The sequence below is a fragment of the Chaetura pelagica genome, unplaced genomic scaffold (assembly GCF_000747805.2).
Source record: "Chaetura pelagica isolate M959 unplaced genomic scaffold, ChaPel_1.0 scaffold346, whole genome shotgun sequence".
Taxonomy (NCBI): domain Eukaryota; kingdom Metazoa; phylum Chordata; class Aves; order Apodiformes; family Apodidae; genus Chaetura; species Chaetura pelagica.
In genome coordinates this window covers 653,849-670,333 of record NW_009953797.1, presented here as the reverse complement: position 1 = coordinate 670,333, position 16,485 = coordinate 653,849, and the positions used below count along the sequence as shown (strand labels likewise).

The window sequence follows — 16,485 nt, the reverse complement described above, 5'->3', positions numbered from 1 at the left end:
AAGAGAATGGAATAAATATTTTTATTGAATTATAGAGCTTTGTTATTCCCTCTGAGATGGACCTAGAGCATTCTGCAGCTAATAGCACTCATTGGGACTCATGGAAACTGCTGAGTGACTTTGGTTTTCTCTTTGATTTTCCTTTGATCAGAACTCAGCTCCACCTATCACCAGAGGAAAATTCTTCTCAGGAAAACCAGAAAAGTAGTTAATGACTTCTTCTGTTTAGAAGTAGTAATAATGAACTGATTTTAAAATTGTGAACATAATGTTTTCCAAAAATGAACTCTTGACACTGTGGTAAAGCAACAAAAACATAATTTTTCATGTTTTTTCCAACAGATTATGGAAGAAACAAATACACAGATTGCTTGGCCATCAAAGTTGAAGATTGGAGCAAAATCAAAAAAAGGTATTTTGTTTTGTTCTTTTAATGGAATGGGATTAGTCATTAGAGTAGTAAAGCCACAGAAAAAACAATCCTGTCTTTGAGTCATCATATCAATACTGGACACCTCAGATATTTTTATTTCTGTGTACTGTTTTCATAAGAATTTCTTGTTGGAGTTACCTCAGCTTTATGTAGTTATTGATTGTACAAACCCCTTTTAAGTAGTTTGCATTTCTGCAATACTTTGTTATCAATACTATTGTACTTACTGCCTTTAGCATGTGTGCTTTCTTTTGTATGATTCTACATCTAATCTGAACATTTCTTTCTTTTAAAGCAGCCCAAGCTAGTTAGTCTTTCTGGTAACATTGTAGATTTGTGGTTATTCTGTGGGATTTTTTATTTGTTTTTATAGAGGATGAATGTGTGTGTTGGTCAAGCCTGGTTAGAACAATCCATACTCATTGTGTCCCTGACAGAAACAGTCTGCCTGCTGTTTTCATTTCTTTAAGAAATTTAAGTGCAACTGTTTCTTAGGAATGACCAGTATTATGTGCTTTAAATTATACTGCTTTTGGAAGTACAGCCTAGATGCAGTCGGGAACATCCCTTTTAGAAACAAGCCTACTTTTCTTCTTCAAGAATCATAGTTGTAACTGAATGAAAGTAATATTTAATTCCTCTTCTGCAGGAAAAAATGGAATTGGGTTTGATTTTTAATATTGCTTGTGTTTCTGTTCAGGCTCATATGTACTAAAATATAAAAGCTGAGTAAAAATAATTTCTCTGTAGGTTATATTTAGAATATCTGGGTGGAGATGTGGGGTAGCCTTTGTAAATGAAGAACATCTCATGGGAGGAAAAATAATCTCTTCAGAAAGGTGCCTATTACTAACATTTCTATGGTGTCAAGTGAGAATCAGCCTCAGAGTTGCTCTCCCTCATGGTATTGAAGTACAAATTTATTTATTTATTTTTTTCCTCCTTGCATGGAAAACAAGTTTTCCTTAATGGGGAAGGGTTTCAGACTGAAAAAAAATGCAGGCATCGTGGATGTCTACATCCATACGGGAACTAACGTTTATAGTAATGCAGAAGTGACAAGTGTGTTCTGACTATGTCCTTCCTGCCTGAGGTGCTATGCACTGATACACAGCTTAAACTCCTGAGGCAGGAGAGTTTTTCTTTGAGGGGAGAAAAATAGTGCAGTACCTGCACTTGTTTCAAATTTAAATGAGCCTAGTTTGGGAGATGAAAGGATGGATGAAAGGCCATGAAAAGAGGGTTTGAGAGATGGCTGATTGGGATTCTGGATAGGTACTTGGAGATGCAGCTTTATGTGTAGTTTCATTTAACCTTTTTGTTAGTGATCTCAAAGAGAAGATGATGTTAGATATGTAGTGAAGGTCTATCAATATGTGGGAAAGAATGTGAATACCAAGGGAAATAAAACAGCTAGAGGTTATGAGCTGATACTAAAACAAAAACTGAGACAAGGGAACGTATAAGACAACAGGGCATCCTGAATCCAGCTGTAGTGGAGATGGTTATCCTGGGAAGTCTTTATGCTGAAAGAAGCTTTAGAGAACGATGGGATGCAAACTAGGCATTTTTGCAATATGCTATACTATTTAAAAATAATTCAAATGCTTTTGGACTGGCTAGCTTTGGTCAGGGAACTTGTATGCATATATACACCTAAGACAGTAAATTGCAATATGTGTACAAAGAACTCCTTAACCCAGAGGTTCCTATATCTTGTGAAGTAAAATGTAGTTTATATGTTCTGTTTATACTTCGTATCAATTGTTTGAAATTACGAAACTTTCCATTTGCAGCTACAGCAGCTGTTTAAATAGGGAAAATATTCTAAGTGTTTAACATACTCTAGCTGCACTTAATGACATTTTTTGCTGGAGAGGGAAGTTTGCAACAAACAACTGGCTGGCTCTCCAGGGACTTGAACTTGGAATATGCTATATTTTCCTGTCTCCCTGGCTGGAAAACAGAGTGTCTGATAACAGGCATTCAGTGAGGAAGAACCAGTTGCAGTCTTTTACCCATTCATACAATGTACCCTACCGTAATGGAGTGATAGAAAATTTTCCAGTATAACTTGCCTGCAGTTTCAGTAGCCCCACATTCTGTGGGATGTGTGTTATGGCCTTTGGTCATTCACAGCTTTCCTCCCAAAATGTAAGGGGCAAAACAACTATTAGGAAGACATCTTTAGCTGTCTTGTTGTTTCTGTAATGTTGTTTAGTCTATCAGGAGACATTTAGGGCTTAATGTAGTGTTCTTACTGCTGTTGTCAGTTTTTAGTTTGAGATTGTTAATCTCAAACCAGTGAGACCAGAGTATGTCTTTTCTTCCTAATTAGAATGCATAGGTATTAAAATTTGCAGACAAGGTGTGCATGATAAGGTTCTGCAAGGTTTTAAGATAAATTTCTGCACAAGACCCAGAATCTTATTTTGGATCTTGTGGAACAAAATCACCGTGATGAAGCTGAAATGCTAAGAATAGGTGACTTGTGAGTTACTAAATGTTCTTTTCAGTCGTATGCTGATTTCATCTTCTAAATTGATGAGTGCAAAATACTGTATATTGAATGTCACAATGGTGATTCATTAAGTAAAACTCCATAAATGTTTTCTGAAAACTTTGAATTGCAAAATGCTAATGCCTTGGACTTAAAATTATACAGAATTTAAACAATTTAGTAAGTAAAATTTCTTGTTTACTATGGAATTGCTAAAATAGCCCTTTGTGAAGGCTAGAATTGAAAAATCAAGTACCTACTCGCAACAGTTTTGTAAAGACCAAGCCAGCAATTTCCTGACTTGAACAAGCACTCGATGCTGCAGTTCTGCTCTAGTGATGAGGGTTAAAGTATTTTGAAATATGTGTTTAGAAAAACACAAACAGATACGAATCTTCCAGTAGCAATTTTAAGCAAGCCAGTTGTTGAGGTTGACAAAAAGGTCCCATAATATTAAGGCTTAAGAGAGGGAAATTAAACAATTCAAAGCATTTCTGTAGTGAAAAATTCCTGTCCAGCAGTAAGGAAACAATTGGCACTGGCATGGTCATCTCTGCTTTGCGTGGGTGCTGAAGAGCTCAGGGCATACCCAAACCTCATGTTCTGGAGATTTCAGATCTTCTGTAGTCCAATGAATTAAAGATCAAACTGTGAAGCTGTATCTTTTCTGTCCATTCCCCTTTTATTCTCAACATACTTGTTCAGTCTGTTTTGGTTACTGTTCCTTAGTAATGCTATTAATTATCTTCTAAAGATTTATTCAGTGGTATAGAAGTTCAGAGTAGATTGCCAAATATTAAATGGTCAGATGCTGGAGTTCCACAAATGCTTTCAAAGCAGGAATAAGCTAGCATAATTTACCCTCTCCATTCCCAAACTACTGACTTGTCTTGCTCTCCTGTTCTTGTCTAGCCCTTTCTGCTGTGCTATCACTGATGCTTATATTGTCCTGTAGGGGACCAGGCTGGCTTAAAACTAACCGTGGATACTTTATATTATTGGTCAGGGTTGGGATGTTGTTGTGCATTTGCTTCCTGGTTTCACCCTAGATGTTTTATCTCAAGCTGTACACTTAGTCTGCTTCAGCGTATGAATCTGCTTCAGGATGTATGAATCTGCATACATGCATTGGGAGCAGGTGAATTCCATGTGATTCAGCAGCAGTATTTGCTGGTGGTAATTTAAGGTGCTCTTCAGGAACTTTAGGAAATGGGTATGTATATGTGAGTTTAGATTTCACCTGTATTCCTGATTCTTAATTTTCTTCCCACCCCCATACAGATGTGTCCCTTTGTATTTCAATAGCCATAAAGGAGTTACAGGGTTGTGTGTGCACTCAGGGTGCAGGCAGCCTGTTGAAATAGCATTTGGCTAACACCCAGGATAAGAATAATTTCAGCCCCTGGAACCTTAGTGGCTCTAGGCAGGAATTAGTTCAGGCAGTTGGAGCAAGGATAACTTTGGGAAGTTAAAAAAATGGCAGTAGGGGGTAATAGAAAGTAAAATGAGTGTACAACTCTGGGTTCATTTTCACCATTCACTTTTTAAAAGGGCTGCTTTTACTGCTTTTTCTTCCTGTCCTTCCCTTATTTTCATTCCTCTTCCACTTTTTCTAGACTGCGACCTCCAGCTCTTCTTTAGCTGTGTCATCTACTTGAGGTTACCTACTCAGTTCCTTTCTTTCCTTCTTTCTTTCTTGAGCTCCTCCTATTTTATTTCACCTGTTCTTTTGTTTGCTGTTTCTGGTTTGGGGGTTTGTTGGTGTTTTGTTTGATTTTTGTGGGGTTTTTTTGGTCGTTTTTTTTCTCTTTATTGACGTGTTTGAAATTGGTTAAGAAAAAAGAAAAACCAGCCCATGCTCTGTGTATTGATTTTTTTCCCACACTTGATTTTTTTGCTTATTTTTTCATCTTCCGTTTCAAAAAATCATTCCTCATTAACTTATGCTAGTTTAGACTAGTTTCTATTATCAAAACACTTACTACATGCTATTTTTCATTAGCATATCTCAAAGGCAAGCCACGTACATAACATGCCAAGTAGTTACCATGTAAAATTAATTTCTAAGAGTAGCAGGAGGGGAGGAAGCATGGCAGCACTGAAGACATTAGCAGGAAGGCAGCAATAACTAGCAATGGGCACTGCTGGTATTCATTGCCTGATTATTTTGTTTCACACTTCTTTCTTAAGCTTGGCAAGCTATCTTTTAAGTGGAGTCCATATCTTAAGCTGTTGAGACAATATGCCAAATGAAATTTGCAAATGTAAAACTATGTTTGAGGCAAAAAGCTGTACTGAAAGACTTCAACCAAATAATTAAAATTTTGCTCCCATTTACTTGAATGTTGTTAAAACACAAGGAAAGAGCTTGGCAATTTCTGAGAGGCATGATGGTAAAAGCTAGAGACTTACTTTTCTGTTAGAAGAGAAATGTCACTACCTCGAACTTAAGGCCAAACCTGCAGGAAAGTATTAGATATCAAGAGTCAGCTAAAATGTAATATCTGTTTGTTGCTTCAGAACTCTAAGTCAACTTTCAATTATTTCCCATTTTGTAATAAAAGATGAAGTTTACATTTTGAGAGGAAGAAGGGAGGGAGAGAAGATCTGGTGTCAGGCTGTGCAGACTTATTAATGTGTGCAAAGACAGTGCTGTGTTATTTACTCTTTTGACACAGGTTTTCTGATAAGACTCCAGTCTGATTTTATGCTCTTCAGATAATTTCTTTTTCTCTTCAGAAATACTTAATTTTTTTTCAGTTTAGTCAACAAAAATCTTTAAAGAGTGAATACTGCTTTTGATGTCTTACAGTAAAATATCATAGATGGAAAAGTGGCTAACATAGGAGTTCACTATTGTACTTGCCAGTTTTTAGTGTCTCATGTGCAGACATTTGATAATTTATGTATGTTCCATGGAGAGCTTACATAATTTCTTAAAACTTAAATGCATCCCTGGTTGTTATGCAATATTGCTTTCTGCAATATTGGAACTGGGTTGAATCCCACACTTCTTCAAAGGAGAATCTGTCATTCTCAAGTCGAAATTTCAGAGAAACACATGGCAAAAAAACCCAGATGAAACCTAGAATTGTTTGTTCCAATGTATTAATGGATGCAAGTGAGACATTGTCAATGGTCAATTTTTTATGATGAGATGCAAGTGAAAATGTTGCATGGGTTATTAACTGTTTCATCTTCTGTAGGAGTTGTCAGCTCTAAACAGCACCATAACCTCTTCTGGTATGTTTGGAGGTCTGTGTTCTCCCTGCCCATCAAAAACAAAACAGTCAACCACCCACAACCAAAACCCACAAACCCCAAAAACCCAGCAAACCAAAACACCCCTAAGCAAAGCAATGAGACAACAGTTGAGAAACTCTGAGCATTGTGAAAAGTGTCTGTGTGGTATAAAGTGCTCTTAGCCTTCTCTTCAGGAGATTATCTTGTTGAATTTATGATATTTTGTTATAAATGCAAAGCTTAAAGAAATGTATAGATTTCTTGACTTTCAGTTGGGATCGCTGGAATGCTAACAGGATTTCAGTATATGCTACTAAACTGTAAGTTGCATACTTAATCTTTCTTCAGAGGCTGCCATGTTTGCAACATACAGTTATGTAATCTGAAATTTTCCTCCAAAATTGGCCGAGTCTGAGTTCAGTCAAAGAAACATAAAAGTAAATAAAAATTGCTTAATAGTTTAGGTTATTTACTACTTTGTCTTATTTAAGAGCTAAAGTTGAAAACTAGAATCTGGTTTCAATAGTTTGGCATCTACACGACTGAAGACCTTGCAGTTTAAATCTATACTGCCTTGCTGTAAATGCTTGTGTGTCTATATGCATATAGAAAAGTGACTTAAGATAGCTTTATATTTAAAGTCTTCTGTGTTTTCCTTTTCTCAGGTTTTACATGGAACATTACCTCTGCTTAGTATAGTTGAAGCCATAACACAACTTTTTAATTCTCTTTTCCTTAAATGACTTCATTATTCCAGGCTGGAGAGATTAGTTTTCCTTTTTTTTTCTTTTTTTTTTTTTTTTCAGTGTATATATATTATACATGTTTTGAATTTTGTTTTAGTTTAGTTGAAAAGGAATTTGGAGCTAGGTGTAGTGTGGAAAAACTGCAGTTGTTGGTGACACAGCATCTATCAATTACCCCAGCTGACCTTAGATCTTTAGCTTCTCATTTTGATTGTGGGCATGGAGGTAATGTTTCTTGTTTAGTTGGTACCTTTTAGATTAAAAAATAAAAATATCTGCTTCAAGAAACCAAAACCCAACCTACAAAAAAAAGTAAACAAACGCCACAGTCCAAAACCCAATATGAGGCTACAAAACCCCATTGATTTGAAGAGCAAGAGCTCTTTTTATAATATGTCTCTATGCATTGCTTTGAATAATGTCTCATTCTGTACAAAACCATAAGACAATTTTTGTGAGTGTTCCTAGAAGTGGATTTAAGGACGAATTCCTTGTTTCCTGGGTTGTTTTGGTTTTTTGGGTTGGTTTTGGTGTTTTGTTTGTTGTTGTTGTTTTTGTTTTTTAATATTCACTTATGTACATAAAACATGTTTTTAAAAATGACCAGTTAAAAAAATATCTAACCTGTTTTGACCCTCTCAAACTCAACAGTTGATCATGTCAGACTAGCCTGGTTGTGTATGAACCTCTTTGCTGTTTGTACTGTGTAGTGAGGGAGTAGAATATCAAGTTTTTAATATAAGAAATAATGGATTCTTCAAGGAGAAGATCATTATAGTCTGGAAAGTTAAAATAAATTATATGTGAGGGTGTGCAAGTATTTATATAATGGAGGGAAAGAAGCAACTCTCTTCTGTGAATATGGACACCGAGGTTAAGAATAGTCTAAGGCTTCTCTATACAGGCAGCTTATGGCCTCAATTTGATTATGTACCTGTGCCTAAGTTCTAAAAGTCCTCCTATAATTTCTTTAATTTATAAAAGGATAGTCTTTTAATTTGTAACCATCTATAACCTCTTAAAAATAACAGCTTAAAATGATGTGGTATATAATGGCAGACAAAGCTTAACATGCTGGGCTTGTTTGTATGTTTGCCAGTACATATCTATGTAGCTAATTTACCAGTCTTTAAGCTTAGAAAAATAATCTTTACTGTACAAGTAGCTCATAGTTTGTGTTTCTGTTAATGCAATAAAGCATTGAGGGGTTTTTTGCATGTCAGTCTTAAATGTTAAGCCAACCTGACCTGAGAAGGTCCCACAGCATCACAGAACTACCAACTACAACAGACTTATAAATGAAACAAGCACTGTAACTAATTTTTCATGTGTGCTGTTTCCAGTTATAATAACTGTAGCTTCTGCTGTTCTCAAAAAAATCAAGAAACACAAACCCCAAAAAATTAGGTTGGAAGAGGGTTAACACAAGTTATAATAAACTCATTTTCCTACCTTAAATTCATTGCTATGAATAGCCATTCAATTGACTTAGAGCCTCAAGCTACACTTATAAAAAGGGAGAGTGGGGGGGAGCTTGGAAACCTGTAGAGCTATATGGAGCTTTTTGACAAACTGCTAAAATGCTCTTGAAAACTTTGCCTACCATCCTGCAAGGCTGTACCCTAACTCTGGCAGAAACTGAAAATATATGAAGCAGTGTCCACTTGTGAACAACCCCTGCCTGTTCTATCATCTTTAACGAGGGTTGTACAGTGGAGCAGAAAAGAGAGCACCTCAGCCTCTAAAGTGATTAGATCCTGATGTGCTTAAAAACACAGACAGCTTTTCTATTGGTTCATGACCCAGTTTTAACTTCTGTGGTCTTAGCATTGGTTTCAGTGCAGATGAATGGAAACACAGATTCAAACTGCCCAATGTCATGCTGCCTCTTACACAGAAAATAACATACTGTATACCAGCTGGAACTTGGCTAGTAACTCTGTCACTGCTGTCAATCTAAGGATTGTTTTAGGCTCTTGTGGTGCTGTTGGGTGCCTTCCTTGTTTGTCTTCTTGCCGTCTTTAGAGGGTAAGGGACTCCTCTGTCAATAGCTGATCAGGTAAGGTCACTGGAGGTGAGGATTTGATAACTGTGCTGTAGGAACCTTGTTCCCTTAGGAGAGGAGCTCTTTATCTGGTTACATGTAGGTCACCAAAAAGGAGATAAGATGAGCTTGTGAAGTTAGTCCACTTTCCCATCTGTAAGTGGAAGCGGGATGCCAGTGCATCTTATCAGTTTGACACAACTTCACATGACAGCAGCAGGCACAATGGGGTGTCATCTCTGTACCCCTAGGGCAGACTTAGTGTGCACGTTGCATAGCAATGATAAAAACTGGTCATTTTTCAAGTGTTCCTAAAGAGAAGACGGGAAACTACTTTTGCTAGAAATGAAATCAAGGGGGACAGAGCTGTCTTCACAGCTTCTAAACATCACAATTTTGTTTTCTTATCTCTCTTACTTTACTGCATGCTTAGGGTCTGCCCTTCTGCCTCCGTAGCTACCTGCTAGGCAGCTCAGCCTGCCAGCCTGGCATGCCCTGGTGTCAAACCCACTGATGGAAAAGGCATTCAGGACTGCCGGTTTATTTGGGCCTGTGCTCTTTTGTCAGCAGAATTTTTTCTTAAGGCTGTTTTGTTTTGGTTCCTAAGGTATAAAGTTGTAGGTCTGATTTTATACCAGTTCAGTAAAGGTTTTCTTAAAAATCTTGGCATTTAAATGCCTTTTTGTTGCTCGTGCCCATGACAACAGAACCATTAGTTTGGGTATTCTGTGTCAGCTCTCTTTGCATGGAACAAAATTCCTTTGCTGCTTTTATTTGACTTCACTGTAAATAAGAAAAAAAAAATTCCTCCTGTTACGCAATTGTCCAGCTGATAATTTTACATATTAGTAGAGGGTTTTTTAATTATGCTCTTATCTTACAAGCACATGAATTTTGCAGTAATTCTTCTGCGTATTGAAGGTGGCCACGTTAGGAGTCAAAGGATATACTATAATGTTTCTTGAAATGCTAACAAGATATGAAGATGAAAAAAAGATTATGATTTCTTATCTACAATTGCTTTGTAAAACAAAGTTTCAGTCATTTGTCAGACATGGTCTGAGAAGTGGCAAGGTTTTTTTCTGTTTCTTAGAATGGCATTAAACTTACCTTTGTGCTTGACCTTTCTGCAGCAAAACTAATGCTGTTTTCCGTTTCCCCATAAGTAAAAATTGTTTAGTTTGATCACTGGAGGGGGGCACCTTATGTAGCTTTTATAAATTATGAAAATTATTATTAGGGGAAATAATAGTGAACAGTTACATCATCTGAAATGCAAAATACCTTCATTTTGGAAGTTCTGTGTAAGATGGAGTAGCAGTTGCTCAGTTGTTTTATGCCTTTCTCTAATTATGCTGGATATGGTATCTGCTGGTTAACAAGCACCACTCATTAATAGTCTTTCATTTTGAGAAGAGATGATTCATACGCTGAAATATTTTTCATAAGATAAGATAAACTCTGCGAGTCAAATGTCAGTTGAGGCCCACTGTATGTTTTTGTTATTTTGTTTTTCAGCATGTACTTTTTCTTGGGTTTGGTTGGAGGAGCATTGAGAAAGGGGAAGTGTCACATTTCATCTTGTTAAAAATACAATTTAGTCCTGCTTCCATGTGTTTAAATCGTAATGATTAAGAGTGCTTCAAGGGATGTTGAGAAGTTCTTAATGTCAGTCTAATATGTGGTTGTATACAAACGTTTGACACTACTATGAAAAATTCACTGCAAGCCTAGTTAAGATGCTAACACACCAGGTATGTGTTAAGTGGTGGTCAGTGAATGGTAATTGTGTGTAGGTTGGTGAGCATGAATCAAATTGGTGTTTTGATTTGGAACCCCAAAACAGCTTTCAAAAGCATGGTGAAACTAACATGCATAGCAGAAAATGACTTAGGGATCTTGTCACAGTTAAAAAAATATTAAAATCATATGCCCACCGGTATTACTGGGTAGAACACTCCATTTTTATACTCTGAAGGAATAGAATCATAGAATAATACTCAGTGGGTGATGTTCTGTAGCTGATAAAATATTTTCATAGTCTTTTCAGTTTCTTAATACTGTATTTCTGTAACTGCTGTCCAAAGACCAACCTTCCCCAAAGTAAGCCAGAGCCTCACCTGATGCTTCAGGCTTTACTGCAGTACCCTCTTCAAACTGGTGCAACTGCTCTCAACTGTCTAGATTTACACTGTATCATCCTGTCTCTGCAAATCTCTTTTGTATTATAAATGAAATTTGGATTATATTTTAATTGCTTTGGTTTCAAGCATCCTTTACAGTGTGGTTCTAAATATAAACTTAGTTTGTGCCAAAGAGTCAAGTGCAAACATACAAAACCATAATTGGCAGAAAGCCTCTTTAATGACTTCCTCTGGAAACTATAATTCGAATCATATGATTTTCCTGGGGTAGCAGTGGGAGGGAATATCTGAAAAATAGTTACAATATAGTTTTCAGAATTTTAAGCTTTTCATCTGTACAAACTTAACTTTGTATAAACTGTGCTGGTAATTTTATTCCTTGATTTTTTGGCAAGACTAACATTTCCTGTAAAGCAAGTCAGATATAAAGAAATAAGAGTGTTCTTGTTAGAATTTTTTTTTTTTTTTTTTATTCCATGCCCCCCTCCCAGGATTTTTAGCAGTTCTGGTAGCCTATAGTTTTGGCTCTGTGGCAGCAACTGAAGATGCTGAATTGGTGTATTTTAACTAGTGAGACTGATACCATCTGGCAATGTTTATCAACCAAGGCCAGTCACTGAGGACTACTGGCAACACGTACTCCCTATATGAACTCCTGTGAAAGGGAAAGGCAAATTATCTCTGGTTAAAGGCAGGAAAGTTGTGAGAAAGGAAGAACTTAGAAACTAAGTGGACTGGGGGGAGTGAGAGGCACAGAGAGGAAATGATGCTGATGGAGAAAAGACTGAAGACACTTGGAAACAGGTAGATGTGATTCAGCAAATGAATGGCAGGGAACACAGTATTAGAGTGGGAGTGTTAAAGAAATAAGGCTTTTGAAAGAACAGAGTAATAGAGTAAATGACAAAGATAGAATAATGATAATGGGAAAACAGATGGGAAGTAGAAAGACAATGTGGGGGAAAGGACTGGATGAAAATGTATATGCCAAGAAGTGGAGAGGAGGATTAAAGCCCAGTGTTCGTAGGTGTCTGGTGGGGGCTTCCAATACCTATCTTAGTGTTCAGAATTACATTGGACACAATTATGCAGTTTTTACTTGATTAATATCCTGGGGAAAAGGTGCTAAACACCACTGTATTCATGCAGAGTTACATTACTGTCCTAGACCAGTGATTAGATATCTAACATGTCACTATTCCCATCTCTAATATCTTTGTACTACTTCCATAAAGATGCAATTTAAATTACTGCAATTTAAATTTGTTAAACATTTAACAGATGTCTTATTTTTCATCAAAACATGTGTGATTTGAAATACTGAGAATGCAAAACATTAATTTCTAGTCTCTGGGAGCTGAGAATATTGGCACTTTCTGCTAAAAATTGTAAAACAGAATTAGAATGTATGCAAATAAAACAAGACAGCAATAAAAAAAAATAAATTTGAGTGCAACTGTCATCCAGTTTATTACATTTTCATCCAGTGCAATGTCAAATATTGTAAACTGCTTAGTTTAGCAATCCTGGAAGAGACAAATAGCCAAGAAAGTAAGCGGAGGAAATACTTGGCCTCAAGAAAATGCAAAGTGTTTTAGAACTTGCTTAGAATATTGCAATGCCAAACAATTCCCACCAAGATTTTTAGCAATCACTTTATAGAGTTATACCAAGCTCTACATGTGCAAAATACATTCCTGTGGATATTTCTCATCCCCCATTTCTATTGCAATGGAGTGCAGTGCAAAGTTAAGCTCTTGTTAGAGCTTCGTGTGGAGAAGTTCAGACATGAATTGACTTGCTTATCGATACATCTTTGTATTTCAAAGAAATCCAGACTTTTAGAATGAACATGCACTTCTTTGACAGGGAAAAAACACTGAAGGTGACTGGCAGAAGTAATTGTTTTTTGGGGGCCTTTTTGTATGTCCTTCTTAGTGTTGTGCCTCCTTCTTGGTGTTGTGCCTCTTTTTGGACTTCCTTAAAATCATTTAAATGTAGCATCTTCTGTAAGATATTCTGGTGTAACTAAAAAAATACAACAAAACAACGAGGGCTATGAAGAAATATGAAAATAAGTGTAATTATCAATGTCTACTTAGGAATAAAAGCAAACTCTTATGTCATAGTGATTTCTCTTGGATTTTAGGGAGGACAAGGATATGCAATTGTTGTAATAAATTGCATGGGCTTTAGGGTCCCTACTAGTGGAGGTCTTTCAGGGCAGATTAATTATCAACAATGCTCTAATATATGGTCAACTTAAATGACCACCTGTAATGGTTCAGTCCTTCACTGCTTTTTTAAAGACCTGACACCCATTTTCATACTTAGTAGATGATGCTGCAAGAAGGAATCTGTTTAGAACAGCCATGACTGTGCACATCAGTGCATTAAGAATGGGAGTGGACTTGTGAATGCTCTAAGTGAAGATGGGGTTTGTTCCAGTGTGAGGGGGATAGAACAAAAATGTTAGAGGTAATAAAGTCTATGATCTTATGACAAAACAGATTATGTTTAATCAGGTGGCTCATTATATTAAAAAAAATACTATATAGCTGCATAAAAAGCATATCAGCCTAAAGAAAGAATTTCTCAAGGACTCTTGGAAGTTCTTCCACCTCACATACATGCAATGACAGGGGTTTTTGCAACTTTATAACATCTTTCTGTCATCCTAGTAAATAAAACTTGAGCCACAGTCATTGCTGACCTCATCTGGAGCTGAAAATGAAAGTCTGGTAATGTCTATTTGAGTTCCATACTTTTAGGTTCCTAAAATTGTGTTTGCAAGCAGAGTTTTTTTGGCTGTTCTGGCAGGGGGAAAGATGTGAGAACACAGCTGAGCTGAGAGTCAGTGCTGGAGATGGACATTCCTCTTGGGTGAAACTGCAGAATATTTTGGCTTTTTGCAAGTTATCACTTCTCCTGCCACAGCCCCAGCCACACTTAATTGTATTATTTCACAACAGTGTTATCGCTAGCAGTGCCCAGATATTTAAAACCATGTGGTGAATATGGTGCTGGTTTTGCTAATGGGTGGCAAGGGACCCCTGACTTGATGCCTTTTGAACCAAGGCTGTGATGTGCAGTGGCTCAGCCATGCCTCTCCTGGCCTTTCGCTGCCTTATTAGGTGGAGAAAAGCTGGGCAGGTACAGAGCAAATGTTGGGAGTAAATCAGAGTGGGTGGATATCAAGAGCCACATGCCGGTTCTTCATGGCCACCCTTTGCCACTTGCAGAGAAGGAGGAAGCTCTAGGGCAGCAGCTCTGGGATTTGTGCTAAGTTGAAAGGGCAGGCTCTGAAATTACTCTGAGAGGATGGAAGGGTCTGCTCTTTAAAGCCACTGTGCTTCTCCAAAGGAAGGTGGAACTCCAGAGGGTTGAATGAGTAAATTGGCACTTGCAGGAAATGGGGTTTGTATTTGTGCCACTGAAGAGTTTTGTTCTGAAAATACTGCAAATTTCCACTTCCTTCTATTAAAATGGACTTTTTCCCCTGTACTTGGTGACCTTCTTCAGTTGCCACTGGCTTAATCACCCTAATGATACAGCTTGGGTTTTTTTGTTTGCTTGTTTTGGGTTGTTTTTTTTTTGACATCGGCAGGCTAAAATTTATTTGAACACTGAGGTATGGAATACCAAAGTTACTAACTAAAATATTGATGTAATCCTCTACCCAGAGCTGACATTCAGGAGTTAAACTGTCAGGTTATCCTGTGAGGAGTGCTACATTGTATTTTTTAGTTTCTCTCAAGCAGTGTCTTTATTTTTTAAGTCTTGTGTTTGCAGGTAATTTTTTTGAGTGGCTCTTATACCTGGTAGTATCAGTAAACAAAAACAAGTATTTGCAAAAACTCTTTAATTCTGGTTGAAATTTGTCAGAATAAAATCAGTTGAAGGGAAATTTTTTAATATGGTGTACATTTGTTATTAATTCAATTATCAGTTTTACTTTTTTTACTATACTTCTGAGCTAGAGTTTGACTATGTGACTTTTCTATGCTTAGTAGAAAAATTGTCTTCTACAAATATTTAGACAGCTAAACTGTAGGGACAATTTTCAGCTGTCTGATGTTGTTTGTTCACAGCTGTTGCTCTGTGTTTTCCTATTTTAAATTGATGGGACATGATGGATTTGTTAGAGCTGCTGGAAAGGGGTTGTAGTGGGTTTTTTTGCTATAGAGAAACAATGAGAGGAAAACTAACATTGGGGATTATTTTACTTGAAACTGTGGGTATAGAACTTGAAGGAAAGACAACTTCTTATTTTCTCAGTATCTCACTCCCATCCTTTTTTTAAGCAGATATATTCTCTCACTGAGGGCCCTAATCTCATATGCCTCACTGTCTTCTAGTCTGTTTTTTCTATAATTTGTCAAGATTGACAATATTTGCATGTTTTGCAATCCAAAATGCATACATGCACTCAAAATATCCAGTCTTTGTCATGAGGGGCTACTCTTCTTTGGCTGAGATAGAAATCTGGAGTAGTTCAGCTGTTTTCTGTGTTTATGATGTTTGGCTTGTGAATATATCTAGGAAAAGAATACTTGTAGTTTACATAGTTGTCCAAGTATATTCACCTTGGGTGCTTGCTGCTAATCTTCCTAATCAACCTACAGAGTACCTATTGCAGTTTTTAAACTATTTCGTATGTTAACATGACTTTCTAAATGGTAAATGTGTAATATGTTGCAAAGGCGATCAATACATAATTGATTTAAAGATTTGAAGCGAGTCTCTTGCTGACATTGTTTATTGTTTGGAATGCCAGATTAATTACAGCATGTATTGCAGTCACTGGATTATGAGATACATCTGCTTTGTGTTAACTTTCTCTGTAAATGAGAAACTAGTCAGTGTATACTGCTCCTTGTAATCAGAACAAAAATTCCCCGAACCCTATAATTGTGTACTTTAAAGCACCGTTGTGTTTAAATCACAAGTGTATTTCTTTTGTTTCTGGAGGAGCTGACCCAAGCATAAATGACTCTTCTTTGTTTTGCAATAAGTAAATGAAGATTGTCCCAGGCTATTTGAAACTTGGCCTCAGGAGTTCATGTTGATTCTCTCAATCCCAGCAGTTAGACATGCACAAACCCACAGCAGCCCTTGTGCCAGCAGCTGGCAGCAAATACTTCATTTACTGGAGTTATTTAAACGAGCCTCCAGATTGCTACCAGTTCAGAAAGCAGCCAAATCAATTAATTCTGACCCCATTGCATGCAGTGTAGGTAACAACTGAGAAAGCTTTTAAAGAAAATCGTATTTGCTTGAGCTTCTTACCTGGTTTGTGGTTAGCTTGTCAACTCTTCCGTGCTCACTGCATGTGTGTGTGCCTCCAAAAATAACGCTGGTTCTGTGCAAGAACT

General features: G+C 36.9%; 1 protein-coding gene across 2 annotated transcripts in view; it reads left to right on the top strand.

The window, feature by feature from the left end:
- BICC1 (BicC family RNA binding protein 1) overlaps nucleotides 1-16,485 on the top strand; it is a 64,500-nt gene that overhangs the window by 15,300 nt on the left and 32,715 nt on the right. The window contains exon 2 of one of the 2 annotated variants that reach the window (XM_010001113.1): nucleotides 343-412. In XM_010001113.1, coding sequence (XP_009999415.1) covers nucleotides 346-412 — 67 coding nt within the window. In that variant the 5' untranslated portion in view covers nucleotides 343-345. Of the gene's footprint in view, nucleotides 1-336; nucleotides 413-16,485 lie in introns of those variants that run through there. The other variant, XM_010001114.1, reaches the window with a different exon arrangement.